Source organism: Penicillium daleae, assembly GCF_028827525.1.
Source record: "Penicillium daleae strain IBT 16125 chromosome Unknown utg000004l_segment0_segment0, whole genome shotgun sequence".
In the NCBI taxonomy this organism is placed as follows: Eukaryota; Fungi; Ascomycota; class Eurotiomycetes; order Eurotiales; family Aspergillaceae; genus Penicillium; species Penicillium daleae.
The window spans coordinates 1944179-1962582 of record NW_026623152.1 but is presented as its reverse complement, the minus strand read 5'-3'; the positions used below and the strand labels follow the sequence as shown (position 1 = coordinate 1962582).

The 18404-nt window shown below is 47.5% G+C and overlaps 7 protein-coding genes across 7 annotated transcripts; 4 read left to right on the top strand and 3 right to left on the bottom strand.

The window, feature by feature from the left end:
* Nucleotides 1–1153: 1153 nt before the first annotated feature.
* Nucleotides 1154–1632, bottom strand: N7458_004305 (uncharacterized protein; the record flags this gene model as incomplete). Its single annotated transcript, XM_056907687.1, has 4 exons — nt 1154–1264; nt 1298–1351; nt 1479–1544; nt 1606–1632. 4 exons carry the CDS (start codon nt 1630–1632, stop codon nt 1154–1156), a joined length of 258 nt encoding a protein of 85 aa, XP_056768414.1.
* A 330-nt stretch (nt 1633–1962) lies between these two features.
* On the top strand, nt 1963–2475 carry N7458_004304 (uncharacterized protein; the record flags this gene model as incomplete). Its single annotated transcript, XM_056907686.1, has 3 exons — nt 1963–2033; nt 2081–2117; nt 2176–2475. The coding sequence occupies 3 exons, from the start codon at nt 1963–1965 to the stop codon at nt 2473–2475; spliced, it is 408 nt and encodes a 135-aa protein (XP_056768413.1).
* A 1283-nt stretch (nt 2476–3758) lies between these two features.
* N7458_004303 (uncharacterized protein) lies at nt 3759–4813 on the bottom strand (the record flags this gene model as incomplete). Its single annotated transcript, XM_056907685.1, is given in 4 exon segments — nt 3759–4118; nt 4334–4411; nt 4427–4615; nt 4775–4813. Coding segments are annotated over 4 exon segments (666 nt in total), but the record flags the coding sequence as incomplete, so codon positions are not given.
* A 1505-nt stretch (nt 4814–6318) lies between these two features.
* Nucleotides 6319–10531, top strand: N7458_004302 (uncharacterized protein; the record flags this gene model as incomplete). The annotated part of the gene is given in 18 exon segments (XM_056907684.1): nt 6319–6354; nt 6375–6836; nt 6981–7112; nt 7266–7355; nt 7395–7697; nt 7755–7919; nt 7935–8105; nt 8424–8534; nt 8591–8915; nt 8968–9065; nt 9126–9321; nt 9379–9425; nt 9462–9580; nt 9635–9723; nt 9859–9878; nt 9933–10050; nt 10153–10238; nt 10304–10531. The coding sequence occupies 18 exon segments, from the start codon at nt 6319–6321 to the stop codon at nt 10529–10531; spliced, it is 2796 nt and encodes a 931-aa protein (XP_056768411.1).
* A 1741-nt stretch (nt 10532–12272) lies between these two features.
* N7458_004301 (uncharacterized protein) lies at nt 12273–12717 on the top strand (the record flags this gene model as incomplete). Its single annotated transcript, XM_056907683.1, has 2 exons — nt 12273–12359; nt 12412–12717. The coding sequence occupies 2 exons, from the start codon at nt 12273–12275 to the stop codon at nt 12715–12717; spliced, it is 393 nt and encodes a 130-aa protein (XP_056768410.1).
* A 2328-nt stretch (nt 12718–15045) lies between these two features.
* Nucleotides 15046–16838, bottom strand: N7458_004300 (uncharacterized protein; the record flags this gene model as incomplete). The annotated part of the gene is made up of 2 exons (XM_056907682.1): nt 15046–16379; nt 16439–16838. The coding sequence occupies 2 exons, from the start codon at nt 16836–16838 to the stop codon at nt 15046–15048; spliced, it is 1734 nt and encodes a 577-aa protein (XP_056768409.1).
* Nucleotides 16839–18047: 1209 nt separating this feature from the next.
* Nucleotides 18048–18383, top strand: N7458_004299 (uncharacterized protein; the record flags this gene model as incomplete). The annotated part of the gene is made up of 1 exon (XM_056907681.1): nt 18048–18383. The coding sequence occupies one exon, from the start codon at nt 18048–18050 to the stop codon at nt 18381–18383; it is 336 nt and encodes a 111-aa protein (XP_056768408.1).
* Between the last annotated feature and the right edge of the window lie 21 nt (nt 18384–18404).

The following is an 18404-nucleotide window of genomic DNA, read 5'->3' as shown; positions in this document are numbered from 1 at the left end:
AATGTGGGTCCATGCGGGGAGAAACTCAAAAAGGAGGCTCCACTTTGAAGGCGTGGATTAGTGTATCTGACAAAGCAAGCCCTTATTGAATTGCACCATTAACATACACCAGATTTCTAGGTAGATTGGTAATGCCAGATTTGTCAAGATGGCGTATTTAAACTCCAAAAGGTTCTTGTGGACTATGGTGTAAAGTATTTCAATAGCTTGCTACCCCCAGCCGATCCATGGCGCTAGAGCTTATAAGGTTAGACCCGTCTAAATGGGGGCAGGGGTCTCCAGCAATTAAGCCCCACTAGTCGTCGTATCTACTCCGTAATAAGTTAGTGCGTTGGTTAACTTAATTAGAGCTAGGAATGTATAATCACTCCGAGCGGGCATGCCTAATGATTCAGCAAAGACGGTTGAACTAACTTTGTTAACTAACTACTGTAAATCTAGATTAGATTTTTCTCTTAACGCGCTGATCACCTTTCCCTATACGTGTAAGAAATGACGAGTCGCTAATATTTATAATAGAACCCTGTATTCTATACGCTAGCCAAGGGACTCTATTTACTATACCCCGGCCTCAAGTTGAAGATCAAGGCAATCGCTCAGGCGAAGCCAGTCTATGTCGCAGTTATATCTTGGAAATTTGAATTTTACTTGCATATAGTCTCGATGTTACCGTCACTGTTCTGCACAAATCAATTAATTTACATCCTTCCTTCCCCTAGCTATTCACAGATATAGTTCAGGAATAAATACGATACTTCGGGAAGTGGAATTGTTCACTTCAACTAGCGAAGGAGAAACTGAACAACGATGGTAATTCCTATATCGCGGATGAATCATTAGCTTTAATGTATAGATTTTAGTGTAAAGATTTGGATATTCAATCACCTATTCTCATTCTATGCCTCGACCAGAAGAAGTACATCGACCGCCAAAAGATCGAAGCCCAGGGAACCAACTAGCGAAGTCCAAAAACCCCTTACAAATATCCTTAATATCGGCCCTTGAATTTGTGTTTGTGAGACTCGAACTGCTAGAAAGCAAGGCATCAGATGATCTCTCCCGGACAAAGCAACTAGTACACCAAAATCTCCTCATCTTTTCCTCCCCCGTCCCTCTATTTATTAAGCACCTTCTTTATATCCGCCGCGATATTCTAAGCATAGTCAGGCCCAGCGACCCCGGCAGGCAAATCCGCTAGGTTCCCCCTCACCCAAGCAATAGATTCTTTAGCAACATCCGCGAATTTCTTCTTAAGCTCTTCAACCTGCTAAGGCTCATAGCCGCGACCGAAGATTACCGCGCGAGGAGGCCGGCTATAATCATAGGTTCCGATCTCATTAGGGCTCCGAGACTAAGGATCGCGACCTGTAAGCAGATACGGGAGCTTAGCTTCTGCAGCCTTATATAACAGGATGAAGTGGATAACTAAGGAGCATTAGCACTATATTTTGTTTATATAAGGAACGTATATCAAAAACCTTCATATTCAGGCAGCAAGTGCTAGGAGATTGATTTTCCCATCGCGGGTATTCTACCGCAGGCAACTACTAGCATCGGCTGAGTAAATGAAGATATATTGCGAGAGCTAGAAGTTGTACGCTATACGCTGCGGATAAAGGTATTTCGGAGCATTAGAGATAGAGAATAGTAGAGTAAGCTGAGGTCGATGATTCGATTTATATTCCTCGATGCGGCGCGCTCGGTCTTGATGATGAGTTAATAACGTTCGGACGGAGCGTGAGAGCCCGTTAGTCTCCGACTCCAGCCAATTTCAAAGTCATAAACTTTGGACGCAGTTCGGGCCCACCGATTTTTCGATTATTCAACAGTCCAGACGCCCCCACCCCGATAAGTAAACTAACGCCGTCACGTCCTATTCGCGCTCTTGGATTATCCATTACATCACTGCATATCTTCAAGATAAAGAAATAGCCTCAAAAGCAATACACGATAGTCGAAACAATGCTAACGCACCCGCGCCTCGCAAGAGAGGCCGGCCACGATCTAGGACGGACGATTAGCAAATTCCCGAGGTAGGTACATCTTGAGCAATTACAGAGCAACTTAGAACTGACTCAAGGAATCCAGAGACGTCGAACGCAGCTTCGCGTCGCGCAGTAAGCATATCGAAAGAGAAAAGAGACCACGATCGTCAATCTATAATCTCGCGTACAGGAACTCGAGTCGGGCATCGAAGAGCTCAGCGAGTCGTTCCTTTTATTTAGTAATCTTCTATTCGAGGTTGGGATTCTCCAAAATCAGCCTCGTGTCACAGCTGCTCTACAAAAAATTACACAGCAATACGTGTCGCTTGCCAAAAGTGGCTGCGACGAGGCCGAACAAGCACCTACAGCGCCGGCGGACGAGTCGCAACCGACGTCTCCCACAGTCAGCGATACACGAGATATAATTTCAAATAACAATCCGCTTATAACGCAGCTTGGTTCACTGCCAATAATCGGTGACGCTTTCTAATCCACGTCGGACCTCGCGGCTTAATAGCCTAGACTATCGCAACTACCCGCTACGCCACCCTTCCAACAACAAGCAATTCTACCGTTCGGAATAGACTTGTCGTCTCCGAATATTCCCTTCTTATCTATTCCTAGTCCCGCCTTGAATTTCCCGACTATAATATTGCCCGATACTCTCCTAAAGCAAGGGCGCTAGACACTCTCACAGCGTCTAGTCCGATAATACTACGAGACTAGATACTATTTATTAACAAGCTTATTTAGAGACGATCTAAGGGTCAAAGCAATCTTCGGCAAACGATTAACCATCGACGAGCGCAACCGCTTTATCTCCGGATTCGTCGATATTATACACGACGAAATAGGAGACACTATCGAGTTGAGAACAAAAGTTCTCAATTCAAGGAGGAACAGCTACTCGCCTAAATAACTCGCCGTTTCCTCTCGAACGTGGCAAATTGTCAATAAATCGGGTGCTGATGAGTGGATAGATACGAGTGGTGTGCAAAGGCTGCTACAGCAGCGAGGGATTCATATTCAGGGCCCGAGCTCGCCCCTCTCCGGTCCCCGGTTCAACTCGGCTCCGCAGCTCAACGTAGCGAGCTTTATTAAATGTGAGTAATACCGAGATCCAGTAGTTGTTTGTGTCTTCTTGTCTATATATTTACTGACCTTGTTGTAGATCTTTCCCTCGGGGCTATCTATCTCGGTCGCGGACCAGCGTTCCGAAAGCGCGATGTTGAGAATGCTATTCGCCTTGCAACTCTTAATGATCCTTGGGCGTTTAACGCTGTGTGCGAAATATCATGAATTATGTATAATAACAATAATTGTTTACAATAGATATAATCTCCGCTTACTTTGCACATTACCTTTTCTTCCTCATTAGCGGAGGCTGAGAGGTTGGGGGACAGAAGGGATTTTGAGTCATGTGATCTAGTTATCCCAGCTAGGTACAGTGTCCTGCCGGAAAATCGGGCTCACGCCTGACAGATCCGAGTATGAATACTACTACTACTATTACTACCGCCGCTTACTTTGCGTGATGCGACGATTAGAAGCAGGATCCGGCTGTGGATTTGGGGAAATCCTTCCTGTGCATTTGTTCCCTATGTCCGCGAAATTTCTTTAAAAAAGCGCCCTTTGCATCCCAGCCCTTCATTTCGACTGTCACTTTAGCTTCCAGAGCTGGCCTTTAAAATCCAGGGCCGGACTCTAAAATCATTTATATTTTCTATTTATATTTCTCCCTTTTTGGATCACGCAAATACGCAGGCACATTTTCTAGTCACGTCGACGCCAAATAGAGACTCTGTCACGGATCACCCCATTCTTATCCTTGCCCACAGTGTACGTGCGCTCTAGCTGCCAGTACGCCACTCTCTCCAGGCCCGCCTTGCTAGGCTCTCGCAACGGGTCCGCATCGACAAGACCATTATCGTTGTATGAGATCTTCTCACCGGGGTGGCTTAGATGCTCTATATAGGCCTCGGAGGGCGAGGCAAATAGAGGGCCGGGGGCTAAAGGGTCCTTATGACGAGGAGATTCCAGACAGATTAGATTGCCTGCAGGTAAGGAAGCAAGGAGCTCGGTGTGTCGGAGAGCCCATTTAGGACGCAGCTCTGGGTTGAGAGCACAGAAAAACTAGATAGTTGTTAGAAGGAAAGTCCAGAAAGACCAGAAGGATCCAGGGTGACCAGAAGGATCCAGGGTAGGTCGGAAATTCGGAAATGGCACAACAAAATTCTAAAGACAGAGTGAAGCATCTTGTAAGTCCTCTATAGGACGTAGAATACAAGTAGAGAGAAATTAATAGCAATAACGGAATAGAGCCCGACAGCGGCATTGAGCATATATACCGTGTAATCATAAATGATATTAAATCCATTTCGAGGTACTCCAATCTCCTTCAACCAGGTATCATCAAAGAAATCCCCCTAGACGAAAGTAACCTTCCCTTTCCCAACTTTCTTATCTCGTACGCGGTACCGGCTATAGTTCTCCTTCTCCTCCTTATTGCACGCCTCGATAGCCGCGGCGCTATACTCCAGGCCATAGGCATCGTACCTAAAGCTCGCGAATAAGAGCACGTCGACTCCACGTCCACAGCCCGGCACTAGGGCCTTCCGCCTCTCACCATCCTAGGCGATAGGCCCGCTAATAGTGCTAGCTCGCTAGACCAGGGTGTCTTCTAGCGCCGGGTTAGGGAAGCCACGATCCTAGGGTAGATTATCACTTTTATCCTAGAGGGAGGCCTAGCCCTCAACATACTTGTTCCCTTAATACTTGGCCTAGTATACTTGAATATCCTTAGGATCAATATTGGTAGGAGTCGTTATAGCTGTAGGTGGTGATGTAGTTTAGGGGGAGAGGGTAGAGTTAGAGGTTCTCGCTCTAGCGTGATAGTGATAAATAAGGTAGAAAATAGGAATATTACAGAGTAGTTAGAAACTATTAACTACACAGAGAAGTAAATAATATTAGGTACACGGCGCGTGTTCTACTTATGCCTCTCTACACTCGTAATTAAGGGTCTTTACGCCGTGATAAGAAATCATTATCGATAGATAACCTTAAGCTCCGACCGCGAACCAATAGTCACTTAGGTCGAAAGTTAATTAGTCTTTACCTATTTATTCATCATACTAATAGAGATCTATTAAGAAAAGTAGAGGTTTCTATTACAGTGGTATAGGATTGGCTTAGGCGGAAATCTCGGGCCCGCCGTCCTCTATTTCTAGTCTCTACTCTCTCCCCGACAATTTTTTCCTTAACGGCTTAATTGTCATTCGGGCCGACTACAACCTACACTCGCTTAAATCTACTATGCAAAGTCAGGACTTTATGATTTGTAGCGACGCAGCCGGGGACCAAAAAGATAAGGTTTTGACTAATGACACCAACTTTAGTTAATGCTGCGCCACCCGGAAATATGAATAAACATTTCGACGCAAAGGTCTAATATTTCTAATCCGAAGGGAGTAGTACTGTAGTCTTTCGATCATCGCAGCTCGCAAAGAATGTGATTGATTAGTCGGTCTAACTGCAGATCTACGGGGCTAGAGTTTATAAGGTTAGACCAAAAATAGGGCAAGGGGCTCTAGCAATCAAGCCCCGCTAGTCATCGTATCTAGTCCGTAATGAGTCAGTGAGTTGGTTAACTTAACTAGAGCTATGAATGTATAGTAATCAATCCGAGCGGATATGCTTGATGATTCAACAAAGACGGTTGAACTAACCGTAAACCTTAATGCACGAGAAGTTCACTAAACCCCATCCGTCGAAAATATATCCTATGCTCTTCGTTCAGCACATTAATAAGGGATAAGACAGAGGGCTTCTTTGGGCTGCGGGCTATAAGTCGGATTATTGATCCGAAGCTAGGTTATGGTTATATATCTCATTACTTTATTGTTCTTATATATTGTGCGTGATGTTGCTACTCTCCCACCGGCAACTTCGGTCGTCTGATCTCCAGCCTTTTTTTCCATCGAAGTTATTCTGCTGTCAAACTCTGGCAAATTAGCGAATCCGAAGAACTACAACATAGAGATCAATCGCGACCCCGAGAAAGCGATATACCCGGCGAATTCGCTCAGAAAGCCCTCCGGACGATCTCCCTCCCTAATAGCGGACCCTATTGTCAACTCTAGCGCGGAGCAGTCAAACGACGAATCCGGCCAAAAGACCGACCCCCGAGACATCGCACAATAGCCTATCACTCTAGATATACTACAAATACGACAACGTAACGAGACTAACGGTAGGAAATCGAAGAAGCTAGGTGTGACATAGCAGAACCTCATAGTAAAGGGTATCAGCAGTGATGCGCTTTATAACGAAAATGTTCTCTCTCAATTCAACCCATTCGGGAAGGGCAGTAAGAGCATACCCCTAAAGACTATTATCGACAACTCTTCTAGGTATATCAAACCCGGTGAGATATTGCTTGTTCTTGGAAATCCAGGAGCCGGATACACAACACTACTTAGCGTTCTATCAAACCACCGAAATAGCTTCGCAGAAATTACTGGCGACGTCTCGTTCGGTTCTATAACTAGTCAAGAAGCCAAGCAATATCGTGGTCAGATCATCATGAACACAGAAGAGGAGATCTTCTTTCCAGATCTTTCAGTTAGTGACACCATCGACTTCGCTACACGTTTGAAGGTGCCCTTCCACCTGCCACCGGACATCAAGAACAAGGAGGAGTACGCCCAAATATACAAAGAATTCCTCTTAAAGTCTCTCGGTATTACTCACACAAAAGATACTAAGGTCGGAGATAAGTTCATTCGTAGCGTTTCGGGTAGCGAGCGCAAGCGAGTATCTATTCTCGAATACCTTGCGACTAGAGGCAGCGTCTTCTCCTAGGATAACTCCACTCGTGGTCTCGACGCGAGCACTGCGCTAGATTAGACGAAAGCTATACGCGCTATAACAGACATTCTTGGTCTCACTACAATTGCTAGTCTGTACTAAGCTAGTAATAGAATCTATAAGCAGTTCGACAAGATTCTAATTCTCGACAGCGGCAAGCAGATCTTTTACGGACCTCGAGATAAAGCTGTGCTATACATAGAGGATCTTGGCTTCCTATACGACCCTGCAGCTAACAAGTCAGACTTCCTCACGAGCGTATCGGCGCCTGCTATACGCACAATTACCCTAAACTTTGAGAACCGATTTCCCCGATTAATAGAGGAGCTGCTCGCTGCTTATAATAACTCGCCTATTAAGCCAAGGATAATAGCCGAGCTCGATTACCCTAATAGCCCTGAAGCTTAGTAGAATACGGGGGACTTCAAGGAACAGGAGGCCCAAGACAAGCACAAGAACCTCCTAAAGAAAGCTACGGAATCCGCAGGATATTTCTATCAGGTGCAGACGGCTACTATACGCCAATTTCAGATCCTCTAGGGCGACAAGAAAACTCTATTTATTAAGCAAGCCACAACTATCGTTCAGGCGTTGATCGGTGGCTCGCTCTTCTATAATACTCCAGACAACACGGCGGGCTTGTTCATTAAGGGAGGCTCACTCTTCTTCTCTCTACTATATCCTACCTTCATCGCTCTCGCCGAGGTTACGGATTCGTTCGTCGGCCGACCCGTCTTAGCCAAACACCGAGACTTCGCTCTCCACTATCTATCTACCTTTGTCTTCGCCCAGGTCATTACCAATATCCCGATTATGCTCTTCCAAATCTCGCACTTTGGAATTGTGCTGTACTTCATAACTAGATTCCAGTACACCGCCTAGGCTTTCTTCATCTTCTAGCTTATTAACTTGATCTCGGCCCTGGCTATAACACAGCTATTCAAGTTCATTAGTACCGCTTTCCCGAATTTCGACGCAGCAACTAAAGCTTCTGGATTCACTATCGTCGCTGCCTTCACATATACAGGATACATAATTTCCAAGCCCGACATATACCCTTGGTTCGTTTAGTTCTTCTAGATCAACCCTATAGCCTACGCGTTTGAAGCATTGCTCGCGAACGAGTTCCACAACCAGGTGATTCCTTGTGTGGGCCTATTCCTAGTTCCAAATAGCGAAGGATACAGCCCCGAAACAGGAGGCGGACAAGCATATACCGGCGTCCGTGGTGCGCCTCCTGGAGCAACCAGCGTTACTAGTGACCAATACCTAGCTTCCATATCCTTCAGCCACAGCAACCTTTAGCGCAACTTTAGTATTTTCTACGCCTAGTACGTTTTCTTCGTGGCAATAACCGTCTTCTTCACTTCCAGGTAGAAGCAGATAGGCGAAGGTAGTCGCGGCCTCCTTATCCCCCGTAAGAAACAGAAGAATATATCTAAGGCCCTAGCTACAGATAAGGAATCCTAGGCCGTCGAGAAGCCATCCGAGAACTCCGGCTCCGATTCCGAGAAGTCTAACGCAACCATCGACTACTAGCTCGTAAACAATACATCAGTCTTTACCTAGAAGAATCCGACTTATACCGTCAAGACGCCGTATAGCGATCGTGTTCTTCTCGACAACGTTCAAGGATTTGTCAAGCCCGGTACACTCGGCGCTCTTATAGGATCTTTAGGTGTAAGTACACTAGCAATACGATTGACAGATGGATATATACTAACATTTTCACTCAGGCCGGAAAGACTACATTGCTCGACGTTCTAGCTCAACGCAAGACTAACGGTGCTATTCATAGCTCCGTTCTAGTTAATAGTCGCCCGCTCCCTGTGTCCTTCCAACGATCTGCCGGCTACGTCGAACAGATAGATATCCACGAGTCATTGTCCACGGTGCGCGAGGCTTTAGAATTCTCTACTCTTCTTCGTCAGAATCGTGAAATTCCCCGCGAGGAGAAGCTCCGCTACGTAGACACGATCGTCAAACTTCTACAGTTAGAAGATCTCGAGCACACTCTCATCGGTCGCCCTAGTACCGGTCTTTCTGTCGAACAGCGCAAGCGTAAGTCTAAATCCATCTAACAGAGTCGAGACAGACACTAACGACTTATCAGGTCTCACAATTAGTGTTGAGCTCGTAGCTAAGCCTAGTATTTTAATCTTCCTCGACGAACCTACTTCTAGTCTCGATAGCCAAGCTGCAAACAACACGGTACGCTTCTTACGCAAACTCGCGGAAGTCGGATAAGCTATCCTCGTCACGATTCATCAGCTATCGGCCGACCTCTTTGCCCAATTCGACACCCTCCTCCTACTAGCGAAGGGTGGCAAGACCGTATACTTTGGCGATATCGGCCATTATACAAGGACCGTCAAGAAATACTTCGCTAATCATAGCGCACCGTGCCCCCAAGAGGCTAACCCTGCTAAGCACATGATTAAAGTCGTATCAGGAAGTCTTTCTAAGGGTAAAGACTAGAACCAAGTCTGGCTTAACTCGCTAGAGCACGAGAAGATCACTTAAGAGCTTGACACTCTTGTCGCCGATACCGCCGCCGAACCGCCTGGAACTGTCGACGATAGCCATCAATTCGCCGCGCCTATATAGGAGCAGGTAAAGCTTGTTACGCACCGTATAAACATCTCCTTGTTCCGTAACACCGAGTACATCAACAACAAGCTCATCTTGCATATACTCCTATCTCTTTACAACGGCTTTTCGTTCTAGTCGATTGGTAACAGCGTCAGCGATCTCTAGCAACGCCTCTTCACGGTCTTCAGTTTCCTGTTTATCGCCCCTAGTCTCATCTCCCAGCTTCAGCCTATCCTCATCGATCGTCGCAACGTATATAAGACGCGCGAGAAGAAGAGTAAGACCTACCACTAGGTGCCATTCGTCACTAGCTTAATCGTTTCTAAGCTACCCTACCTAGTCGTCTGTAGTATATTATACTTTGTGTGTTAGTACTAGACTGCTGGATTACTAAATAATACTAAGTAGGCAGGAAGCACATTCTTCGTCGCAGTGAGTTCTCTCTTCTTTAGTTGACTCCTCGCTCTAAACTAACAAACCGTCTAGATATTTTACGAGATGTTGTATACCGGTATTAGACAATCGATCGCCGCGTACGCTCCTAACGCAACCTTTACATCTCTCGTCAACCCGCTAGTCATCACCACCCTCGTATTATTCTACGGTGTCTTCGCTCCTTACTCCTAGATCACGGCGTTCTAGAGATACTAGTAAGCCTCGTACGACTATCAACAACCACGAGATCAATACTAATATCATCTTTTAGGCTCTACTACCTCGATCCTTTTAACTACCTCTTCGGCGCCTTCCTTACCTTCACCACCTTCTCCGTCGATATCACTTGTGAACGGGGTAAGCTTGCGGTCTTCAATCCTCCTGCGAACGAGATATATAGCGACTATCTCTCCACCTATTAGCAAGGTATAGGACGTGGCACGAACCTTTTGAACCCAGGCGCTACGGAGAACTGCGAGGTGTGCCGATACACTACTGGACAAGACTACTTGAAGACACTCAACTTGAACGAAGAGTACTACGGCTGGAGGAATGCCGGGCTAGTTGTATTGTGGGCTGGAGTGTTCTACGCCCTGGTGTTCTTGATGATGAAGCTGCGAACTAAGGCGACGAAGAGGGCATCTACGTAGACAAATGGTGTTTGTTGAAGAGTGAAATATTGCCGAGATACCCCTACTCGAAGAGTAAAGGCGGAGTGCGAAGTTGAGCGCGTACGTGTTAGCTTCAGGTGTGGTACTGAAGCCGCACAAAGGAAGATTCAAATCCTAGATCATAGAATTGCGCACTTGCGCCAAGCTTCCAAGCTTATACTGTTGTAATAGTTTCATTGGGTAAGACCATATTGCATGCTCAAAGCTTCCTAGCTGTGGTGACTGGTATGTTGAGATGAGGAGGGATAGGATCTAGGAGGAGCGATAGCATATGCCAGCGATTGAGTAATAATGAAGATGTCAAAGACTAAGATAACCCCCGGGTGGGAGCTGTCCCTAGACGGGGGGATGGTAAGCTTGGTATGAGCCTTCAATTATATGTATCTAGAGGATGAAAGAGAGAAGAGAGGGATGATGAGGCTAAGTTCTCTAGAGGCGACGGGATCTACCTAAGCCATGGAGCCCATCTGGGTCAAATAACCTGATAGAGATAAATCTGTCAAACACAACAAATGAGATGTGAAACCACAATTGAAGATCCCTCGGTTCTGTAGCTAAACACTGTTAAAGAAAGTGTGTGTATCGCTGGTTACAGCCTTGACCAATCCGATTCACTCCCTAGTTGAACCAACTAGACACTGTCTTCTACATAGTGCGGTGGGGGGTTTGGTTACATGTTGGACTTAAACGTTTTTCGTATGGTATGCAAGTCATCTTCAGTCGCCTATGGGGGGTATAGTCGGTAAGTCACAAGATTCGTAACTGGCTAATATATCACCTGTTGATGCAGCTGAGAGTGAAGCGGATGAACGCGGATTAACGGTCAGTGTTCCGCACCCTCACAGTCGCCTTCTGCCAAGATTCGATCGCGACAGCTGAATTAAATCAATGAATAGTAATTGCTACTGTGAACGTGAAACCCTCTCCTGGATTAGTGTCTTTCCTGACATAAACCTGGTATCGGCTTTGCTCAATGTCTAATAAGACGATAACTATGTTGATCTGATCGGGAAGGAAGGAAATTTCTGCAAGTATATTTTGGGACATTCCAACCTGCCTACGTTCGCTCTTGCCAATTCTTCTCAATCAAGATAATAATACAATGCAAAAGGAGGGACCTTTATAAGAGGCCGTGCCACTGGGTAATTTATCAATCATCCAACTGCCGCATCCTGACGCTTACTCTTCTAATTTCTCCAATAAGTTAACTAACTAGCGTCAGAAGAAGCTCCCAAGAAAGAAAGCCGAGTATGAGGACCTGTGGGTTCTCACAGATCTTCGACGCAAAAATTGATTCAATGGGCCCGCGGGAGGAAATAATAATCCTAAAAGTAGCGTCAGAAAAGAAATTCCCAGGGAAGAAAGCCGAGTGCTTGCATGGTCAGTGTTGACCGAAATCTTGAAGCGACGCAAAGAAATTGATTTTACTAGCCAAGAATTGGAACATATTATTCTTTAGGTACTGTATGTATAAAGCTGACGCCCCATTTTCCCGGGGAATTAATTTGTGTACTGTACCGAGTAGTCGAGTCAGTCTTGTGGCGGGACCCACTGGTTTTTCGATTATTCAACGCTCCGTCCGACTCTGCCGGAGGTGATGAATCAACTAACCATCGCAACGACTTGCTCCCTGTCCACTTCATAGATTCTCGATTACATCACTTCTGATCCGTGCTGATAACACGAAAAGCAATAAGCGCGACTTTAACAGGAACCAACCATGATCGCTAAAGCGAAGCCTGATGCGCCCGCGTCCCGCAAGAGACGCCGCCCACGGACCGTCATGGACGATGAGCAAACCCCAGATGTGGATAGTCCAAAAAGAATCTAGCAAATTCACATGGACTCTCAGTATCCAGAGGCTTCGGAAGCAGCTTCGTGTAGCGCAGCAAGTGCATCTACGGCGAAAGGAGATTACGATCGCTAATCTACAAAGTCGCGTGCAAGAGCTAGAAGCAGGCATCGAAAAGCTCAGCCAGTCGATCCTATCATTCAGTGATCTCCTCTTCGAGGCCGATGGTCTCAAGAAACACCCTCATGTCACATCCGCCTTTGGAACTCGAAGATGGTATGACGCACATCAATCCTTCTACGGCCAGAAGCCCAATGTCTCAAATCAAGCGAACACACACCTGAGGCAGAAATCCGTGAATGGCAACCCCTGAGGCTATTCCCATGTCTTCCAATCTCCTTTGTTCTCACAGTAGTTCTCCTTGTTTGGTAGAATTCCTGAAGGCCTGGAGGCTTCTCGAATAGCTGGTAATTGCTCTTTCTATTAGATAGACAGCTCAACGGAACTTTTTGTTTTCTTACCTCTTTATTCGGTAGCACTACTGAACGCCGATTGGTATATTCGCATAAATCTTTCCGCATACACATCACATGAGAGACCAAGGCCTTCTTGAAGGCATTTCTCCTCGAATTGGCTATAATGACAAGCAATTTCATATTTGGAAATGAGACCTGCTCATATATGGACACATAGAAAAGGGAAATCAAACCTTCAATCTCACGCGAATCAAGATGGGAGGGAAGTAACGAGCCCGACTGTACCAGCTGACCAGGATAAAATCTGAAAGCCAGCCAACTGAATATACAGTCATATTCAGATCCTGCTCCTACGGCCGTTGAGTCGTTGAGGCTTAGATCGCGATCTACGACTCTCTCCTGGAGTTCCCGACCTTCCTACCCTTAGTCGCTGGATTTCCCGTTCCAATTTTCTAATGGTGGCCTCATCTTCTTCCGACTCCGATTTTTTCCTTCCTGTAAGCCGGCTTAGGAGATGATCAGGCTCATTGTGGTGTCTCGTGTACCGACTATTGCGTGGCTGCGCGGCAGCATCGCTCTCAGAGTCACTGCCTTCACTAGATTCTTGGCGGAACCGATATCTGGTCTTCGTCTTGGTCGAGTTCGAGTAACGTAATTCACTGGCTCATATGTCGGCGATCATTTCTTTCTTGCGACAGGCTTTCACATGGCCTCAACCGATGGGGTCATCCATTTGCAAGTCGACTCCTAGAGTGCCATCTTCACCTGGGAAGCTGCGATTAACGATGCATCAGCGAGAGAAGATCTAGGTGACCCGTGGTTTGATGAATAATTAGCACACAAAGCATAAGTGTTCGTGAGAACCTTTCCTTCAACTGAGCTTGTACTGTACTTAGCAAGTCTCGGTCAGTCAGATCTTGGATTGTCGATGCATGGGGAGAAGAAATCGTTGCAGAGTCTACGATAGATTTATCTTTTGCGTGTTTGGTTCTGGAGATATACGGCTTGCCAGTGTTTGTGACTAGTCTTCTGTGACTGTCGCCCAATGCTTCGTCTGGTTTTCTCAGGATATGTGCCCAGCAATCATTTGAGTTGGTGCTAGTGTATCTCACGAAATTTTGTGTTTTGTGGCCGTTGTATAACTATGATTGATCATGGGCACACGACCGAGTACGGTCTTCATAGTGCTCTAACACATGGAGGTCGAAGGTGCCAACACCAGTGTTGCCACGTGATGTGAATTTGTCAATCGCGGAATTTAGTTACGCCGTACTGGATAAGCAAAGGAGTTCGGCCCAAGGCGCCGTTCAAGTCAGCCTCGCCGTTCATTTGGCCAATCCTGGGTTGGGATTCGACGGTATACGCAAGTGCCAAGAGACCGCCGTTTCAGCCAGGCCAAGGTAAGCCAATAACACTGTTTCTGAGCCAAGCTGAGAAGGTCAGTGCCGTGGTCGCGCGACGGAGGGTGAGAATCACCCGCTCTCACCCAGCTTCTCACCCTGTCTGTTGAATATCCCGGTCACTGAGATAGTCACGGGGACGGGAGCACGTGCATGTATATATGTCTACCTGGCTACCAGCCTCTTTGTACCTAGAACAACACAACAACACAATCAACTCCCATCAACTATGCAAACATTGAAGCGTCACTTATAACTCAACACTGTCTATTGCGCACTCACCCTATCTCACCCCGGTCGCGCGACCGTAAAGCGGCGCTCACCCTAAACTCACCCGGGCGGCACCCACCCGATTATCTGCCGCAGATAAGCCACACGCTAGCAAGCTAGTAGTTGAGTGACTCGTTGCTCGGCTCACCTGCTGCTAATTCCCTGCCGACACATTTGAGACCCCTCCTAAAGCCATTGTTCCAAAACGAGAAAGGAAAGACGAATGTCGCCTGGCCACTCATTAGACTTTTTCTTCTTAGGCTGTCCCATCTTTGAGTTCAGTGTACCTCAGCCTAGAATTAAGCAGTGACACAGCCCGAACTCGTGACCTTAGCCGTGAGGACCGGATCGTAGTGTCTGTATATCCAGGAGCTTCCGCGACAGCTTGACGACTATGTCACAAAGGCGATCCTATCTATGATTGGAAAGCGGGAAGGATATGTATACGTAAGTCATAGTAACTCCCGCTGGATAATTACTAGCGGGAGCGGAACAGGATACGAAGACGACGGATGCTTTTCGATTGTAACAGTTTCCATAGAAATACGCATTTGATCATTTCTTTTTGCCCCGCCGACTCTGCGGACGGCTTCTTTTGGCTCTCAGGTGCCTTAATTTGGTGGAATAGTGAACCTGCAGTGAAGTGGAAGCACGACCAGGGAAATAGTCGGTGATTTCCTTCCATGTTAACTTCCTTTCCTCCTTCAACTTCACCAACAAGTTGTTCTCGTCCGTTGAATAGGTCCGGCGTTTGTTTTTCCCGCGAGTTGGACGGCTTATGCTCGTTGACGGCTTCAAAACTCCACCTGCTTTCTCGGAGTTGTGGGGAGGATTGGGCGCAGCAACATATGATATCGAGGGGAAGTTGTCGGGCATAAGAGTGAAGAAGAAAGTAGGCTCCGATCCCTGGGTCTCAATAGTGAGAATTGCCCGCCCAACAATATCGCGGCTCTCGTAATAGCTGGTCGATGAACCAAAGGACGTGTCGTTGGGATAGCATGGAGCGGTTGGACTTGGAGGACCGTGATTTTCCTCCACGGAGTTCTCAGCATTTAGGAGTTCTGCTGGGATCGTATCGGTCGTGAAGTCCTCGTCCGAGGAATCATCAACGTCTTCGCTACTTTCGATCTCATATGCATCTAATGCAACAGGTTTTGGCCTTGAGGGTAGAGTCCGTACAGGTCTCGGCCGCGGCGGAGGAATAACCACTGCGACAGACGGGTAGCACTCGTTACGAGTAGTGTCTCGTTTTCTGGTCCGACGCATTGGACATTCTTTTTTTTTGCGTTCTCTCGGATTAGGTAAAACGAGGTTCGAGTCGCTTTGAACGCTAGGTGTTCTCGAGCGAGAATTACCAGACTCGCGCCCGTCGGCTTGTTCGAGATCCATCGAATTAGGCACGTTAACGTGCAGCAGACCGGCCGGTCTAAAGGGGCCTGGCTTAGCCACGGTTCTGGGGGAACAATCTGAAATCAATCTAGCTTGGCTTGCTTCTGCATAGTCATCCGAACGGTCGTCAGGACAATCCTCCGGCTCGAGTGAAGGAATACAGACAACATCTGAGCAGGATGACAGAGAAGAGAGCGGAGTATGGGAAGAATGTTCGATAAATGCGGTAGACACGTCGGACGTATCCCAAGCGTGAGTTGGATTAAGAGATTCAAAGTACGTGCTGTCTGAAGGTTGATTTCGTCTCCACTGAACATCTTCCACCACATGCAATTGCGTAATATCAGGGTGTGAGATTGCTGGATCTGGTGAAAGAACCGCGGTGGAAGGGGGCTGACGAGGCTGTGGAGGACTCGTGTAACTTGGTTGGGATCTCGGGAAGACGTCTGAACTGTCCAAATCCGGATTTCTGCTTAAATTTGCACCGAACGAGGACGGGGCTGGATTCAAAAATCGATTAATAATCTGAAATGCAGACCAGCTCCGACCTTGAACTTACAGTCGTCAGGCATCTGTTCGTCTGACTTATCTCGGCAGTGACAGCCAAGCTTCCGTAGCGAGGGACAGGTATCGCTACCGCTAGCCTCAAGTGTAGCCAACAATGGCGATGCCCCCCAGAACCTCGCCAGTTCGAGGTCAAACAAGGTAGGCGACCCAACTGCATGCTGATGCGTTGTATATTCTTCTGCATTGGCAGCCGGAGGGAGGAAGTCAGTCGGGACTATTGTCGAGTCGTCCGTTGCCGAAGAGACAGGTTCATTGGAGAATGCAAGTTGCTCGCTCGATAGCAAGGTATTGGAATCTTTTGAATCTTTCTTGCTGTCAAAGGCAAAATACGGCGGTTTTGCAGGCTTTGAAGGGCCATTGTAGAATTGTATATTATCAAGGAGTACCGGCATGGTATCAGATCCAGAGATGAAGACAGGAGGTGAAGACAGGAGATGAAATAGGCGAAACAAGGCAAAGTTTGGTTATCATGAGGCTACCAGACTGACCTGGGTACACGGTGCAAAGGACCTCTTTTTATAGTAGACCCAATCAGCCCTGGATAAAAGACATCCGGGGACGCTATTGCGATAACGACCTGCCCGGAACAGGAATTCCCGTTAGTGAACAGCATCGGCCGGCCCTAGGCCGCTGGTACATGTTACTCGTTCCTTCTGGTTCTTTACTTGTTCCTTCTCCTTCTCACACTTGATCAGGGTTCCCGGGGCTGGCTTCCAATCATTGCCGGAAAGCGTGTGTCTCTTGCATAGCATACACGACGCCAACATGGCAGCCTTTTGGCTTGGGCTATCTCTCCACCGTCCCGACTAGTCTTCAAAGATGTCATTTGATTAGATCAGTGCCCGCATCGCCCTCACCCGGCCACGCAACCCTCTGGAAGTCGGCCAAGGCAGACAAGGCTTCCGTGTTCAGCTCCGCCCCAAATGCAACATCGGAGCACTGTGCTCCAAGATTCAGCAAGAAACAAGACTGCCTGCGGCTACTCACGATTGGCTAACAAGCTCTTGTCGTCGAGGATAAAGTACGCACTGCCCACGCTAGATCCGCCCAGATGCAGGAATCATATCGGGAATCCCAGACGAGGGAATAGATGCGCATACACCTGCCGCTTTGACTGAGGCGCCGCTACGTGCCTTGACCAATCCTGCCGTTGGTAGACTTCCGGCCATACCTCAGCTGACGCTGATGGCCAGTCAGCTCGCATGGCACTCCCAAGCGAGCCCTTGTCCCTTCGATACGGGGCATATAAGACTCGTATCCAGAACCAATAGCAAAAATTGCGTATGGCTCAAAACTGGTTGGAGATGATGGTGTGGTTTGCTTGAGGTTCCCGAAAACCAAGCGGGGCGATAGCTGACAGGGAAAGGAGTGATGGTCGTTTGGATGTTCAGGTCAGCGTCAGCGAAGTGCCACGTCATCTAAATCATTCTGTTCCAGATTCCGGGGCGTGTATTGATTCACGAAAGCATCCCTTCTCGAGGATCGCCACGCAACCGGATACTGGGACAAGCTCAAGGGGGAACCGTTCGGCGAGGGAGGCCTTAGAGGGCGCAAAACTTCGCTCCAACGAGATTAATAGAAGACGAAGGCGTAGAAGTAGAATGTGCACGCTGTTGTGGAGATGGCGCCTGACGGGGAAACATGAGAATGAGCAGGCCCAAAGAGAAGGGCGGGCGTACAGCGTTACGGAGGAGTTCCATTGGATGGTGCGAGTGCAGGTCGGATGCAATGCTGCCCAGAAAATCCCTCAGATGGACCGGGTCTCACGATCAGCCCAAGACCGTCGATCCAACCAGACGCATTATGGAAGTGTTGGGACGGGGGAAAGGAAACGGAGGAAGTGGATGGCGACGGTAGAGCGACGCACCGGGGATTTATACATTCGGGACGTCGAGTCGCGAGGCGGTGAAAGGATGAGTGTGCCTGTTGCGAATTAGCGTGACGGCTAAACCGCGTTA